Genomic DNA, 13,764 nt, shown 5'->3' on the forward strand with positions numbered 1-13,764 from the left:
CCTAATGCCAGACCCTGGGAATGCTGAAAGAAAGAAGGAATGCTGAAAGAAAGAAGGAATGCTGAAAGAAAGAAGGGAATGCAGACAGGGGCCTCTCCCTTCTAATGAGTCCTTTACAAGAGCCCAGACCGGTTTGGGGAGCTGGACAAGGGGACAAGGTGCCCTGAGCTGAGTCAGAAACCCGCCCAGAGACAGAGAGAAGTGTGCCCCCCCCCACTTTGCTATGGGGTGGACCAGAGAGGTTAAAGATGTCAGCCAGACCCTTTCCTCTCTAGGTAAAAACAGGAAAATAACTGGTGTGAGAAAGTATTATTGGATGTCAGGAGCTGTGCTGTAAGTTGATACACGTTAATGTAATTCTATGCTCCTAGCAGCCTAACAAGAGATGTTTATCTCCACTTCATAGCTGGGGACACTGAGGCAGAGAGGGAGGGGACAAGTGTGCCCAAAATCTATACATGTTGTTAACGTCAGCACCAGATATGTTCTCTGGAAAGTGTGCTCTTAACCATTACACTGACTGTCACTCCAAGCCAGGAAATGCCTGGAAGATTGTTCCAATTGATAGTGACAATAATAGCTAACGCTCATCCTCACCTCCCAAGGCTATACTGCAGCTATTATGGAAACTGCTGTGGAGGCCACGGTGGTAGATGCTGTGGCTATGGAGGCTTAGGGTGTGGCTACCCTTGGGACCCTGGAGGTCTGGGACATATCAGTGAGAACAGCTGGGGTAGGCCCTAATATGGCTGCTATCATCCATTGTGCTCGAAAAAGTTCTATCACTTCTGTTGAAAACCTGACAGCAGCTCAATTTCAAATGGTAAGAAATCCTCTTCTTTTCATCCATAGTTTATCAGGGACTATCACCTCTCCATTGCCGAGGAACCCTCTACTGCTTGTCACTCTGAACACAAGGGTCGGTCTGTGTCCATCTCCTAGATCAGATTTCCTGGGCATCTTAAATGAGTGCTCGAATTACAGATGTTAGCTTCTCATTATGGCTCCTGTATCCGTACCTGACAATGCTAACATTTCACTTTTTCTTTTCTTTTTTTAAAGATTATTTATTTATTTTTAGAGAGGGAAGGGAGGGAGATAGAGAGAGAAACATCAATGTGCGGTTGCTGGGGGTTATGGCCTGCAACCCAGGCATGTACCCTGGCTGGGAATCGAACCTGGGACACTTTGGTTCTCAGCCCACGCTCAATCCACTGAGCCACGCCAGCCAGGGCTTACATTTCACTTTTTCAATTAAAAAAAAATTTAATCTGCCCTTATTTTTTTCAATGTTTTGGTTATTTTTAGAGAGGGGAAGGGAGGGAGAAAGAGAGGGGGAGAAAGATCAATGTGTGGTTGCCTCTCAAGTGCCCCCACTGGGGTCCTGGACAGCAACCCAGGCATGTGTCCTGACTGGGAATCAAATCCGCAACCCTTCGGTTCACAGGCTGGCACTCAATCCACTGAGCCACACCAGCAAGCCTTAATCTTCCTTTTAAACAAAGAAATAGTGGTTAACACGATAGGAATCCTGCCGGGCAGGTAGTGTGCCAAGCACCTCACACATATGAACTCACTGGATCATCAGAATACATTACTATTTTCACTTTACAGAAGAGGCCTGGAGAACAGAAGTACCTTATCCTGGGTCTCTCAGGAGGAAATGACTCAAACTCAACATGAGGTTCTCATCCACAGGGCCAAGAAGCCCTGCCCCAGACACCTGTTTGCTTCTGCTCATGTGAGTTAGAACATCTCCTCCTTTAGGCTCTCTGGACCTTCTCTCTGTCCTGCTGTCTGGCCTCTCCAGACACCAGGACAAACCCCAGGCACCTCAGCCCAAAAGCCCAATGGGTTCCCCCAGAAAACAGACATAAGTCAGATTCAGAACAAAAAAATTTTATTTGAGAGGCTTGAAGACTGCTAGGGGAGGGGAAGAGGAGAGAGGCTCCAGTGATGGCACCTCTTCCCTCCCCACCCCTACTGCATTTTTAATGGACACGAGCATCTGACGGAGATGACGTCAGGAAGGGGGGGTCTGGATCCCACAGCACAGGTTAGCTGGAACAGCAAAGTCTGAAAGAAGAAACCACGGCTGAAGCTGAGGGGCCCCAGCAGGCTTAAATGGCACCCAGCAATCCTAAGGGCCCTCTTCTTTAGGAAAGGAGTTCTGTCCCTGAGCCCTCTCTTCCCTCACACCCAGGAGTCCAGGGTCACACCCCCACCCCACACACCAGGAGTCTGGGCCCCCAACCCCTACACCCTCAGACCAGGAGTCCAGGCCCCCAAATACTCACCTATCTGCTTAGGCTTGGGCAAGTTCAGGTTGTCCATGACCTTGATGAACTCCTCACAGCTGAGGGTGAGCCGAGGGTTCAAAGTCCGCTCCTCCTCCACAGTGGACACCGTCAGCCCTAAGGGCCAAGGGAGGGGGAGGATTGTCCACCTGTTCAGTGTCTTGGGCCTCTCAGGACTACACTTCCCAGACGGCTTTGGGGTGCCTCTCTGGCCTGGGACTAATAGGCTTTTCTCAGAAAGTTCCTGAAATTGCTTTCCCTCCTCAACAGGCAGTATGGGAAATGTAGTTTCTCAGTTCCCTAAGCTCTATTAAGAGGTCCTAGGAAAACCCAGGCCCTCTGGAATTCCAGAGTCATGGTTTCCACATTCACACTCAGTACACATAAGCACTCGATCATTTGGGCCAGAGGAATTTCTAGGAATTGTAGTCCCATGCCCCATAAGGATTACAGTACGTTGGTGCAACCTGTCAAATAGTAGTAAATTACGTAGGTCCCACACCTCCTCCAGGAAGCCCTCACCATGGTAATCATGAGCAGGGTAGATCAGACAGTCTCCTGGAAGTGTGAAGATCTTTTCGTGGACCGAGTGGTATAAGGTCTTAGCACAGCCTGGGGAGGGAAAGCTCAGAGGTCAGTGGATCAAGAGGACAAGAGAGGCCCCTTAACCCCTTCCCTCAAGAAAAGGGTGGAGGTAGCAGAACCCTCTCCCTCATTTCCTGCCAATACCTCTTTATCTAGGTAGAGAAGGAGAGGAAAGGGTATTCTAGGCAGGTGGACAGCACGTACAGAGAAGCGGGGAGTGGTGAAACACTTGGCACAGCTGTACATGAGGTTGAGACGAGACACGGGGCACTGAGGAACTGGCCCTCACTCTGCAGATGCCCAGAAAGGGTCTGGGCAGGGGCGGTGGACTAGAAGGTAAGAAACTGAAGGCATGAGGCCAAGGAGGAGAACGGTGGCACGGTTCCAACAAGAGCCCTGCGTCCTGAACCCTCCCATTTCATGACTGCTTTGGGAGTGCATAGGAGCCTCGGAGAGAAAAGGACAGAGACTGAGATGGAGAGATAAGGAGAGAGGGAAGAGGAAGCAAGAGGCGCCCGGGGGATCTGGTTACCCGCTGCCAGGTCAGCGTGGCTGTCTGCCCCTCTCATCCAGCCTCACCCTCCTCTCTCAAGGCAGCTAAATCCCCGCAACCCGCTGCCAATCCCGAATTCTCTCTCCCTCTCTCTCTCTCACACACTCAAAGGACAGCCAAACCCTGAGATTCTGAAACTCCCCTCTCACAGAGAAATCCCTGAATCTGAGCGCCTCCAGTGGCTAAACCTGGAACATAACACCGACCCCTAGCAATCACTCCGACTCGGACAACCTGCTAGCAGTGAACTCCAGAGCTGAACTCCACCAGCCCCACCCCCGCCACAACTCCAGCAGCTAAACCTCTCATGGAGTTTTAAAACATGGCCACAAACTCTTTAACATTCTTCAAAATTTAACATTAATTCCCTTCACCTTTGACTTAGTGGTCTGGATTGAGGGACATGTATTTAATAAATAAGATATTGCAGAAAAAAACAGAGTTTAATTTAGGAAATTAGGTCATTAAGAAAAATTAGGGCCCTGGCTGGTGTGGCTCAGTGGATTGAGAATCCGGCCTGTAAACCAGAGGGCTGCTGGTTGGATTCCCAGTCAGGGCACATGCCTGGGATGTGGGCCAGATTCCCAGGAGGGGGTGCTCAAGAGCCAGCCACACACTGATGTTTCCCTCTCTTTCTCCCTCCCTTCCCCTCTCTCTAAAAATAAATAAATAAAATCTTTAAAAAAGAGAGAGAGAGAAAGAAAAATTAGGGCCCCTGCCCTGGCTGGTGGGGCTCAGTGGATTGAGCACCAGCCTGTGAACCAAAGGGTTGCTGGTTTGATTCCCAGTCAGGGCACATGCTTGGGTTGTGGACCAGGTCCCCAGTCGGGGGCATGTGAGAGGCAACCAGATGGATGTATCTCTCACATACAGATGTTTCTCTCTCTCTTTCTCCCTCCCCTCCCTCTCTCTAAAAGTAAATAAATAGAATCTTTTTTAAAAAACTTAGGGCTCCTGTCTCCTGCTCTCTCTCTCTCTCTGCTCATTCCCTTTGGGAGAATACAGATGGTGGGTTGTGACAACCCTTAAATAGCTCCACAGAGGGGAGCTGAGACCTCCTGCCTACAGCCGGGGCCAGCTTGCCAGCCATGCGGGGGAGCCTCCGTGGGAGGGGAGCCTCCGTGGGAGCGGAGCCTCCAGCCCCAGGCAAGCCTTCAGGTGAGTGCAGCCCACCCACACAGCTGGACTGCAACCTCATGAGAGACCTTGAGCCAAAACCACCACCCAGCTAAGCTGCTCCCGGAGTCCGAGCTCTCAGAAACCATGTAAGATAATAAATGCTAATCACTGTTTTAAGCCACTCAGTTCTGGGGTAATTGTTTTTCACAGCAATAGATAATGAAAATAGATAATGAACTACCCCCTGAACCTAACTGTCCCCTAACAACTAAACCCCTCAATCTAACTGTTCTCTGATCAGCCACCCTCTGAATCGAACTCCACCCCCACTCCACAGCTAAACACCTTGAGTTTAATCCTGACCCCCTAAAAGCTTAACACTTATTCATTCATTCATTCTTGCAGCTGAGACTTAAAACCCTGGCACACTCATAACTATACTAAGGTCTCGGGCTGCAGGACAGGGCCTGTGACCTTGCTGGAAGTCCGTTCTTCCACACCCTCGGATAAGCAGGGCGTCTCCAGTGAAGGCCATGCTGTGATCGCTCAGGACGAAGGTGACACAGCCCGGGGTGTGGCCAGGGCTGGCCCGGGTCTCCAAGGCCTGGCAGGGAGGGAAAGTACAGACGGTCAGCAGGAAGCCAATGGCTCTGCCCTCCTAGTGAAACTATCCCCGGGTCACATCTATCAACAGATAACCTATTTTGTAAAACCTAAGTTAGATTTCCAGGCTCAGACCTCAGCATAAACTCCAAGTGAAATAAAGGCAAGAATATAAAAGCATAAAACTGTGACAGCAACAAATGTGCAAATGAATATACAACCTCTGGTTAGGGAACAACATTCCAATGTGATCCCTAATGTCGTAAAATTGTTAAGGAAAAGATCGAAGGTTTGACTTTAAGTCAACTTAAAGTTTTGCAATGACAAAAACATCACAAACAAAACTCAAAGGAAGCAAGCAAGCTGGGGATCCCGTATATTTATAACACACTGTACTTTTTGAACCGCAAGATGCACCTAGGTTTTGGAGGAAGAAAATAGGAAAAAAAATTTTGAAGCAAAAAATTTGGTAAAATATTTAATAACATAAATAACATAATATTCCACCAATGTAAATGTAAACAGAACTCAACAGCAGCATTAACAACCATTATTCCTCCCAAATTTGGGGAATGGGGGGTTGTGTCTTATAGTCCAAAAAATGTGGTATGTACCACATGGTGGTTTGCATACTTCCTAAGCAAACAGATCCTGTAAATCAATAAGAAAAACATGAGCATACTAATATAACTATAAAATACTAAGTAGTCCTTAAAAATTATCATTAAATACTAAGTAGTCCTTAAAAATTATCATTAAAATAAAATTTAATGATGATATACAAATACTTAATAACACGAAAATATGTTTAATATCCAGTAAGTGCAAAAAAGCAAGTTACAAAGCCACCTGCACAATGTCACCCTTTATAAAATGTATTCATTAACTCTAAATACATATTCTGTTCTTTTTTATTTATTTTTATTTTTTAAAAGATTTTATTTATTTTTAGAGAGAGAGGAAGGGAGGGAGAGAAACACAGGAATGTGTGGTTTCCTCTCACGCACCTGCTACTGGGGACCTGGACCACAACCCAGGCATGTGCCCTGCCTGGGAGTTGAACTGGTGACCCTCCGGTTCACAGGCTGTTGCTCAATCCACTAAGCCAGACCAGCCAGGGCAAAATATATATTTTGTTTAAATTTTTCCTGTATCATCCCTTTTTAAAAGATACAATGAACATGTAACTTTATAATTAGAAATAAAACACAAAATTCAGGATACACTACCGATCTAAACATAAAAAGTATTAAAATTCTAGATATAAATATCGAGGGAACTATATCTTGAGGTAGAAAAGGGCCCTGGCCAGGTGGCTCAGTTGGTCAGAGCAGCATCCTGACACACCAAGGTTGTGGGTTTGATCCCTATCAAGGCATATACAAGAATCATAAATAAGTGGAACAACAAATCAGTGTTTCTGTCTGTCTCTCTCTCTCTGTCAAATCAATAATAAATAAATAAATAAATAAAATTATTAAAAACCTTGAGGTAGAAAAGCTTTTCCTAAGAATAATAGAAAATTCAAAGGCTATAAGGGAAAACAGTGACAACTGTGGGCACATAGTTTAACTTCATTATAGAAAAGTACAAAATCAGAGTTAAAAGACAGAAAAAACCTCAGAGACAGTATTAATTAGCAGCATGTATAAGTAACTATTATAAAGTGTGAACAGCCATAATATATAAACAACTCCTCCTGGCTGGTGTGGCTCAGTGGATTGAGCATCAGCCTGTGAACCAAAGGATCACTGGTTCAACTCCCAGTCAGGGCACATGCCTGGGTTGTGGGCCAGGTCCCCAGTAGGGGGTGTACAAGAGGCAACCACACACTGATGTTTCTCTCCCTCTCTTGCTCCCTCCCTTCCCCTCTGTCTAAAAATAAATAAATAAAATCTTTTTTAAAAAAAAGCTCCGAAGAACCCACAAAAGAAAACGGGCAAAAGAAAAACAAAACAAAACAGGTATTTCATGGGAGAGAAAACAAATGGCCAAAAAAAATCTGAAAAGATGTTCAACCTCCCTTAAAGGGAAGGAGGAAACGGTGAGAGTTAAATTTAAAAATCTTTATTATCTACCCACCAGATTGGCAACTGTCAGTCACTCAGGGTGTCTGAGGAAAGGCCTTACATTTCCTGGGATGTGGATACGACTCATACAGCCATGTTAGAGGGCAATCCAGCAGGGTCTGTCATCTCAAACGACCACTTTCTGATCTCCAAAGCCACTTCTAAGACTGCCATTAAGAATCCTGGACATGCCCTGACCGGTATGGCTCAGGTGGTTGGGCAACGTCCAGCAAAGGGTAGGGATACCTTCCGGGGTGTATGCCTGGGTTGCAATTGAGTCCCGGGTCGAGGGTGTGTGAGAGAGGCTGACTAATGTTTCTCTCTCTCTCCCCTCCCTCCTCCCCCTCCCCTAACAAAAAAACCAAAATACCACACAAAACCTGGACACAAAAATTCCAGCCCAGGGAGCTCATCATTATTTAAATCCCCACACTCAATTAAGAGAAGCAAATATCGGAAAAGAAATTATTACCCTAATGATCTTACTTCTGCCAGACTAAAGGGATCAGTGCAAGCCCGCAGCTCTCTCACCTTGCAGTTCCCACGGCCCACACTGCCCCCTGGTGGCAAGTAAGCTCCTAGTTTCTTTACCTTTCTGTCCCCAAGTGGTTGGTTGTTTGTTTTTTTGCTCCCTTATTCCAAAGTATTTAATCTTGGTATTACCATGCATTTTTTCTATTCCCTCTCAACTCAAAAACCCAAAATATAATTTTCCACTGTAGCAAAATACTTTGAACTTCCATCAGCCAAACCTTCTTTCTTTTGTGGAAACAAAATAAGATGAAGTGATGGATGGATATACAAGGTGTATGCTGTAAAATTTTTTTCAACTTGTTTGCATGCTTGAAAATTTTAAAAAAATATTGGGGTGCCCTGGCTGGTGTAGCTCAGTGGATTGAACATGAGCCTTCAAACCGAAGGGTCACTGGTTAGATTACCAGTTAGGGCACATGCCTGGGTTGCAGACCAGATCCCCAGTAGGGGGCGACTGAGAGGCAAACACACTTTAATGTTTCTCTCCCTCTTTCCCTTCCCCGCTCTCTAAAAGTAATAAAATCTTTAAAAAATAAAATAAAATAAATAAAAATATTGAGGGATAAAAGATTTGTCCCACAATTGAAATACTGAATTTGAAATAGGAGGAAGTACAGAAATCCTTTTGTAGGGCATATGATGATCAATTAAACCAGAATCTCGAAAATGGGGCCTGGGAAATTGGAGTCTTGAGAAGCACCCTTCTCAAAATAAAGAGCAAACTGACAGTAACCAGAGGGGAGGGGTGAAAAAGGAGAAGGATGACGGGGGAAAAAGAGGAAGGGTCTTCAAGGAACATGTATAACAACCAACACATTTAACAGGAAAAACTAACTTCCTAAATCTCCTCATGGGTGATAAAATGTTCAAGTCTCTATGGCTGCTTATTAAAACAGAAAATTCATGCCACAATGAAACCATCCAAATTTGGCCCACTCTGAGTATAAAATATATAAGTATAAAATTCAAAAAACTGTCGGGCAGTTTCTACTATAGTTAAACATACGTCAGTTCTGTGACCCAGCAAGTCCACTCCCTGGAATTGAGGGTAATCTCGACCAAGAGATTTTCACAGGAATTTTCATAGTAGTGCTATTCGTAATAGCCCAAAACTGGAATCAGCCAGCAAAAGACAAATGGATGGATTGTGATAAATTCACAGAACAAGATGCTCTACATCGGGGTTGGTAAGCTATGACTGGTATACTAAATTGGGCCTGCCACCTGCCCTTGTAAGGCCTGAGAGCTAAGAATGCTTCTTACACTTTTTCATGGGTGAAAAAGAAATCAAAGTAAGAATGATTATTTCATGACACGTGAAAATTACTGAAATTAACATTCCGGTGGCCATAAATAAAGTTGTATTGGAACACAGCCATGCTTATTCATTTATGTATCCTCTCTGGCTGCTTTCACACTCAATTGAGTAGTTACAACAGAGACCCTATGACCTGCAAACCAAAAAACATTTACTAACACCCCGACCCGTGTGTTGGATTGGGTGTCGTCCTGCAAAGCGAAAGGTCCCAAGTTCAATTCATGGTCAGGGCACATGCCTGGGTTGCTGACTGATCCCTGTCAGAGGTTTGGGGCATGTGTGAAGGGCAGCCAGTTGATGTTTCTCTCCCTCTCTTTCTCCCTCCCGTCCCTTCTCTAAAAATAAATAAATAAAATCTTTAAACAAAAAGATTTTACTTATTTTTATAGACAGAGGAGAAGAGAAGGGCTGCCTCTCACACAACCTCTACTGGGTACCTGACTCACAATCCAGGCATGTGCTCTTACAGGTAATCAAACCAGCGACCCTTTGGTTCATTGGCCCATGCTCAGTCCACTGAGCTACACCAGCCAGGGCTAAAGGTTTTATTTATTTTTAGAGAGAGGAGAAGGGACAAAGAGAGGGAGAGTAACATCAATGTGTAGTTGCCTCTCACATGCCCCCTACTGGGGACCTGGTGGCAATCCAGGCATGTGTCCTGGAAGAGAATCAAACCCGTGACCCTTTGGTTTGCAGGCCAGAGCTCAATCCACTGAGCCACACCAGCCATGGCAATAAATGAAATATTTTTTAAAGTTATTTCCTATCTGGTCCTTCACAGAAAAAGTTTGTCAATCCCTGCTATATAGCAACAAAAGGAAAGAATTACAACCATATCTAACATCATGTACAGTGAAAAAGGCCAGGCATGAAAGAGTACACACTGTATGATTTCTGGATATAAGGTACAGAACAGGCAGAACTAATCTAAGATTAAGACAGAAGAGCTCTGGCTGGTGTGGCTCAGTGGATTGCACATTGGCCTGTGAACCAAAGGGTTGCTGGTTTGATTCCCAGTCAGGGCGCATGCCTGGGTTGCAGGCCAGGTTGCCAGTTGGGTGCCTGCAAGAGGCAACCAATCAATATATCTCTCACACATTGATGTTTCTCCCCTCTCTTTCTCCTTCCCTTCCCCTCTCTAAAAAATAAAAATTTAAAAAATATTTTAGAAAAGACATAGCCCTGGCTGGTGTAGCTCAGTGGATTGAGCACGGGCTGTGAACCAAAGTGTCACAGGTTTGATTCCCAGTCAGGGTACATGCCTGGGTTGCAGGCCATGGCCCCCAGCAACCACACATTGATGTTTCTCTCTCTGTCTCTCTCTCTCTCTCCCTCCCTTCCCTCTCTTAAAATAAATAAATAAAATCTTTTTAAAAAAAAGACCATGTCTCTTACTATTAACATCTTCTCATGCCCTCTTGTAATCTCCTTTAAAAAAAAAGAAAAAAAAGAAAAGACAGAAGAATGATTCTTTGGCAGGGTGTCAATGGTCAGAAAGAGGGACAAAGAAGCCTTCTGGGTGCTGGGCATGTTCTTTATCTGAATCTGGGTGTAGCTACTCAAGTGTAAATGTGTAAAAGTTTATCAAGCTGCATATGTACAATATGTGCACTTTGTACCATATTACATGTACATTACAATTCAATTGTAAAAAGTGTGGGGAGAAAAACAATGTTTCCAATGGTTTATAAAGAACTTGGGTAAAAAACAAACAAAACTCTGAATATTCATAAGGACAGATAGTAACCAGTGTTGGCAAGGATGTGGATGAACTGAAGCCCTCATCCCCTGCTGGCAGGAACAAAAGATGGTGCAGCCACTTTGGATAGCAGCCTGGCCTTTCCTCAAACTGTTAAATACAGAGTCACCACACGATCCAGCCATTCCATTTGAGGTATGCACCCCAGGAAAATGAAAACATGTGTCCACACAAAAACTTGAACATGAACATTCACGGCAGCATTATCCCAAATAGCCACAAAATGGAGACAACTCAAATGTCTATCGAATAATGAACAGATAAATCCAATGTAGTATACTCAAATAATGGAGTATTATTTAGCAATAAAAAGCAATCACACATTGATAACATGCTACAAGGGTGATCCTCAAAAACATTATGATCAGGGACAGGAGCCAGACACAAAAGGCCACATACTGTATGAGTCCATTTTTATGAAATGTCCAGAAGAGGCAAATCTCTGGCCAGAAGGTAGATTAGTGGCTGCCTGAGGCTGTAGGGATAGAAGGAGGAGGGGCTGGGGAGACAGCTAAGGGGTGTGGGGTTTCCCCTTGGAGTGACGAAAATATTCAAAAATTAATTGATTGCGCCCTGGCTGGTGTAGCTCAGTGGATTGAGCGCAGGCTGGGAACTAAAGTGTCCCAGGTTCGATTCCCAGCCAGGGTACATTCCTGGGTTGCAGGCCATAACTCCCAGCAACAGCACACTGATGTCTCTCTCTCTCTCTCTCTCTCGCCCCCCTTAAAAATGGATGAATAAAATCTTTAAAAAAAAAATTAATTGATTGCATAACTCTGCAAATATACTAAAGTCACTGAATTATACCCTTTAAATGGGTGCATTGGATGGTTTATGAATTCAGTCAATAAAATTGTTTCACAAAGCAAATTGTTTCACTGAAACTAAATATACCACAGCTAAACCCTTCAACACTCATTCGCCGGAACCATCACTCATTCAGTTTCACAATGACCTCAGCTGGACCCAGGATCTGACCATTTCTAACTCTCCTAAGGCTTCTGACCCCCAAGAAATGCATGTTAGCACCTGAATACTGTGTACTGTTTCCATAAATGCACAATGCATGTTGTTTTTCTGCTTTTGGAAGAAAAGGCTTGAAATAAAGAGGCCGTAACCATTGGAGCGAAACCCTCTGATCCCTCCCACACAGCCCTCATTTCAGCTAAATGCTCTGGCTCAGACTATCTCCATTTAGCAAAACCCTGTCACCTGACATCATGGCCCTGATGTCAGCCGAACTCTCTACCTCTTTAGCAACTCTGATCAGAAAAAGCCCTGCCACCTCTCTCTCTGAGGGCACCTCCTCCCAGCGTCCTGTCCTGCCCACCCCTCTGCATTGCCCTGGGTTGAAATTCTGGCCAGAAACCAGCTGATTATGCTTGTGGCAAAAGAACAGAAAGGCAGGTAGGAACCTTCAGACCGTTCCAGTGTGAGGCAATAGCGGGGCTGGGGCCAGGGTGAGGCAAGACAGTGCCTAGGTAGCAACATTTAAGGAGGCAAGGTCACGGGAAGGTGCTGGCCTGGAGAGTGAGCACCTCCTTAAATGCTGCACCCTAGGTGCCTCAGGGCCTAGCCCAGTCTTGACCCTGGGCAACAGGATGTTACTTCCTCCAACAGTGGCTCTCAGAAGACAGGGCTGGGTCTCTCCCTCAGCCCTGGTCTTGGCATTCCAGCCCCCAATCAACTTTTATGGAGATGCCAGGCCAAAGGAGCCACCCCAAAACTGTAGGAAACTGCGTAAGTGCTGTTTACTTAGAGGGATTGGCCAGCAACACACCTCCCCAGAGCCTCTTGCCCTAGTGAGCAGCCTGGGTTAACAGCATCCTTCTCCTAGGCACCAAAAGTTCAGGGGTCAGGAACCCAGGCCTGAGGCCTCTCCTACCCCAGGACTGAGGAACCCAGGCCCCCAGCCTCCTCGTCCCTTGAGCCCAGGTCCAGTCCAGGCCACCACCCTCTGGAAGACCCAACACCCAACTCACGAAGCGCCCGAAGTGGATGGACTGCCCATCCTCTATGTGTATGTCCGCCTGGGCCCCACTGAGGCGGGAGATGACAGACTGGCAGCCAGGGAGTAGGGACCGGAGCAGCCCCGAGCCTGTAATGTGGTCGGCGTGGCAGTGGGTGTTCACTGCGAGAGAGAGGAGGCCTGGTCCAGGAGGGCACGGGGTGCGGGGAAGGCATGGGGGTGGGGGGAGGGCACGCGGGATTCCCAGCCCCACGTCCGCCTCCCTCCACCAGGAGTCCTGCCCAGACTGACCAGCGTACAGCAGCCGCAGCCCCAGCTCCTTGACCAACTGGGCGTCCCGAGGCGCGGTCTCCAGAACCGGGTCGATCAGAATGGCCTCTCGGGACTCTCTGTCCCCCAGGAGGTACGTGTAGGTGCAGCTCTTGGGCTCAAACATCTGGGGGGGGGGGGCGCGGGGAGGGGGGAGGCAGGTGAGAGCGCAGAACCAGACCCACTCACCAGGGACCCGGGAGTCCCGGCCTCCGCTGGACTCTCGCGCTAAGAGCCAGAGGCAGAAACGCCAGGCACTTCCTTCCCCGGAGTCAGGAGTCTGGGGCCCCAGCACCTTCATCGGGACCGAAGAGTCCCCGCTGTCTAGTAAGTCCCCAGCGCCCTCTTCTGTGAAGAACCCAAGAATCCGGCCTCCAGCCCGGGGGCTCCCAGATCTCTCCGGACTTAAAGGACGCAGGTCTTCCGGCCCTGCAGCCGCGCAGGGCCCGGGAGCCCGCTCTCGGCCCCGCCAGCTCTCACCTGCCGCAGGAGGACGCGGGCTCCAGCCCCGCTGTGCTGGCTAAGCTGCCGCCCCGCGACCCTCAGCGCGGTGCCCGCCATCGCGCACGCGGCCTGACGGGGACGCAGCCCGGGCCCGCGATCCTGGAAGGAAGCTGCTCCCCGCAGAGGAGAGTCTGGGCGCGGGCCG

The 13,764-nt window shown here is 47.1% G+C and overlaps 1 protein-coding gene across 2 annotated transcripts; it reads right to left on the minus strand.

The window, feature by feature from the left end:
• Positions 1-1,883: 1,883 nt before the first annotated feature.
• ETHE1 (ETHE1 persulfide dioxygenase) lies at positions 1,884-13,764 on the minus strand. 2 transcript variants are annotated; one of them, XM_045845348.1, is made up of 7 exons: positions 13,596-13,757; positions 13,098-13,242; positions 12,820-12,968; positions 5,029-5,158; positions 2,820-2,909; positions 2,298-2,414; positions 1,884-2,076 (listed from the first exon to the last, which is right to left on the minus strand). In XM_045845348.1, the coding sequence occupies exons 1-7, from the start codon at positions 13,674-13,676 to the stop codon at positions 2,024-2,026; spliced, it is 765 nt and encodes a 254-aa protein (XP_045701304.1). In that variant the 5' UTR covers positions 13,677-13,757; the 3' UTR covers positions 1,884-2,023. The 2 variants fall into 2 exon arrangements, with proteins under 2 accessions (XP_045701304.1, XP_045701306.1); XM_045845350.1 differs by lacking the exons at positions 12,820-12,968; positions 13,098-13,242 and having other exon boundaries at positions 13,596-13,764.

This window comes from Phyllostomus hastatus, unplaced genomic scaffold (assembly GCF_019186645.2).
Source record: "Phyllostomus hastatus isolate PE091 unplaced genomic scaffold, TTU_PhHast_1.1 phas_contig_468, whole genome shotgun sequence".
NCBI lineage: Eukaryota > Metazoa > Chordata > Mammalia > Chiroptera > Phyllostomidae > Phyllostomus > Phyllostomus hastatus.

Coding starts and splice junctions, on each gene's coding strand:
- ETHE1 (XM_045845348.1), bottom strand. CDS start 13,676: ATGGCGGGCACCGCGCTGAGGGTCGCGGGGCGGCAGCTTAGCCAGCAC. Junction 5,159..12,819: donor CCATCCACTTCGGGCGCTTC/GTGAGTTGGGTG, acceptor CCTCCCTGCCAG/GCCTTGGAGACCCGGGCCAG. Junction 2,077..2,297: donor GCCCAAGCCTAAGCAGATAG/GTGAGTATTTGG, acceptor TTCTTCTTTCAG/ACTTTGCTGTTCCAGCTAAC.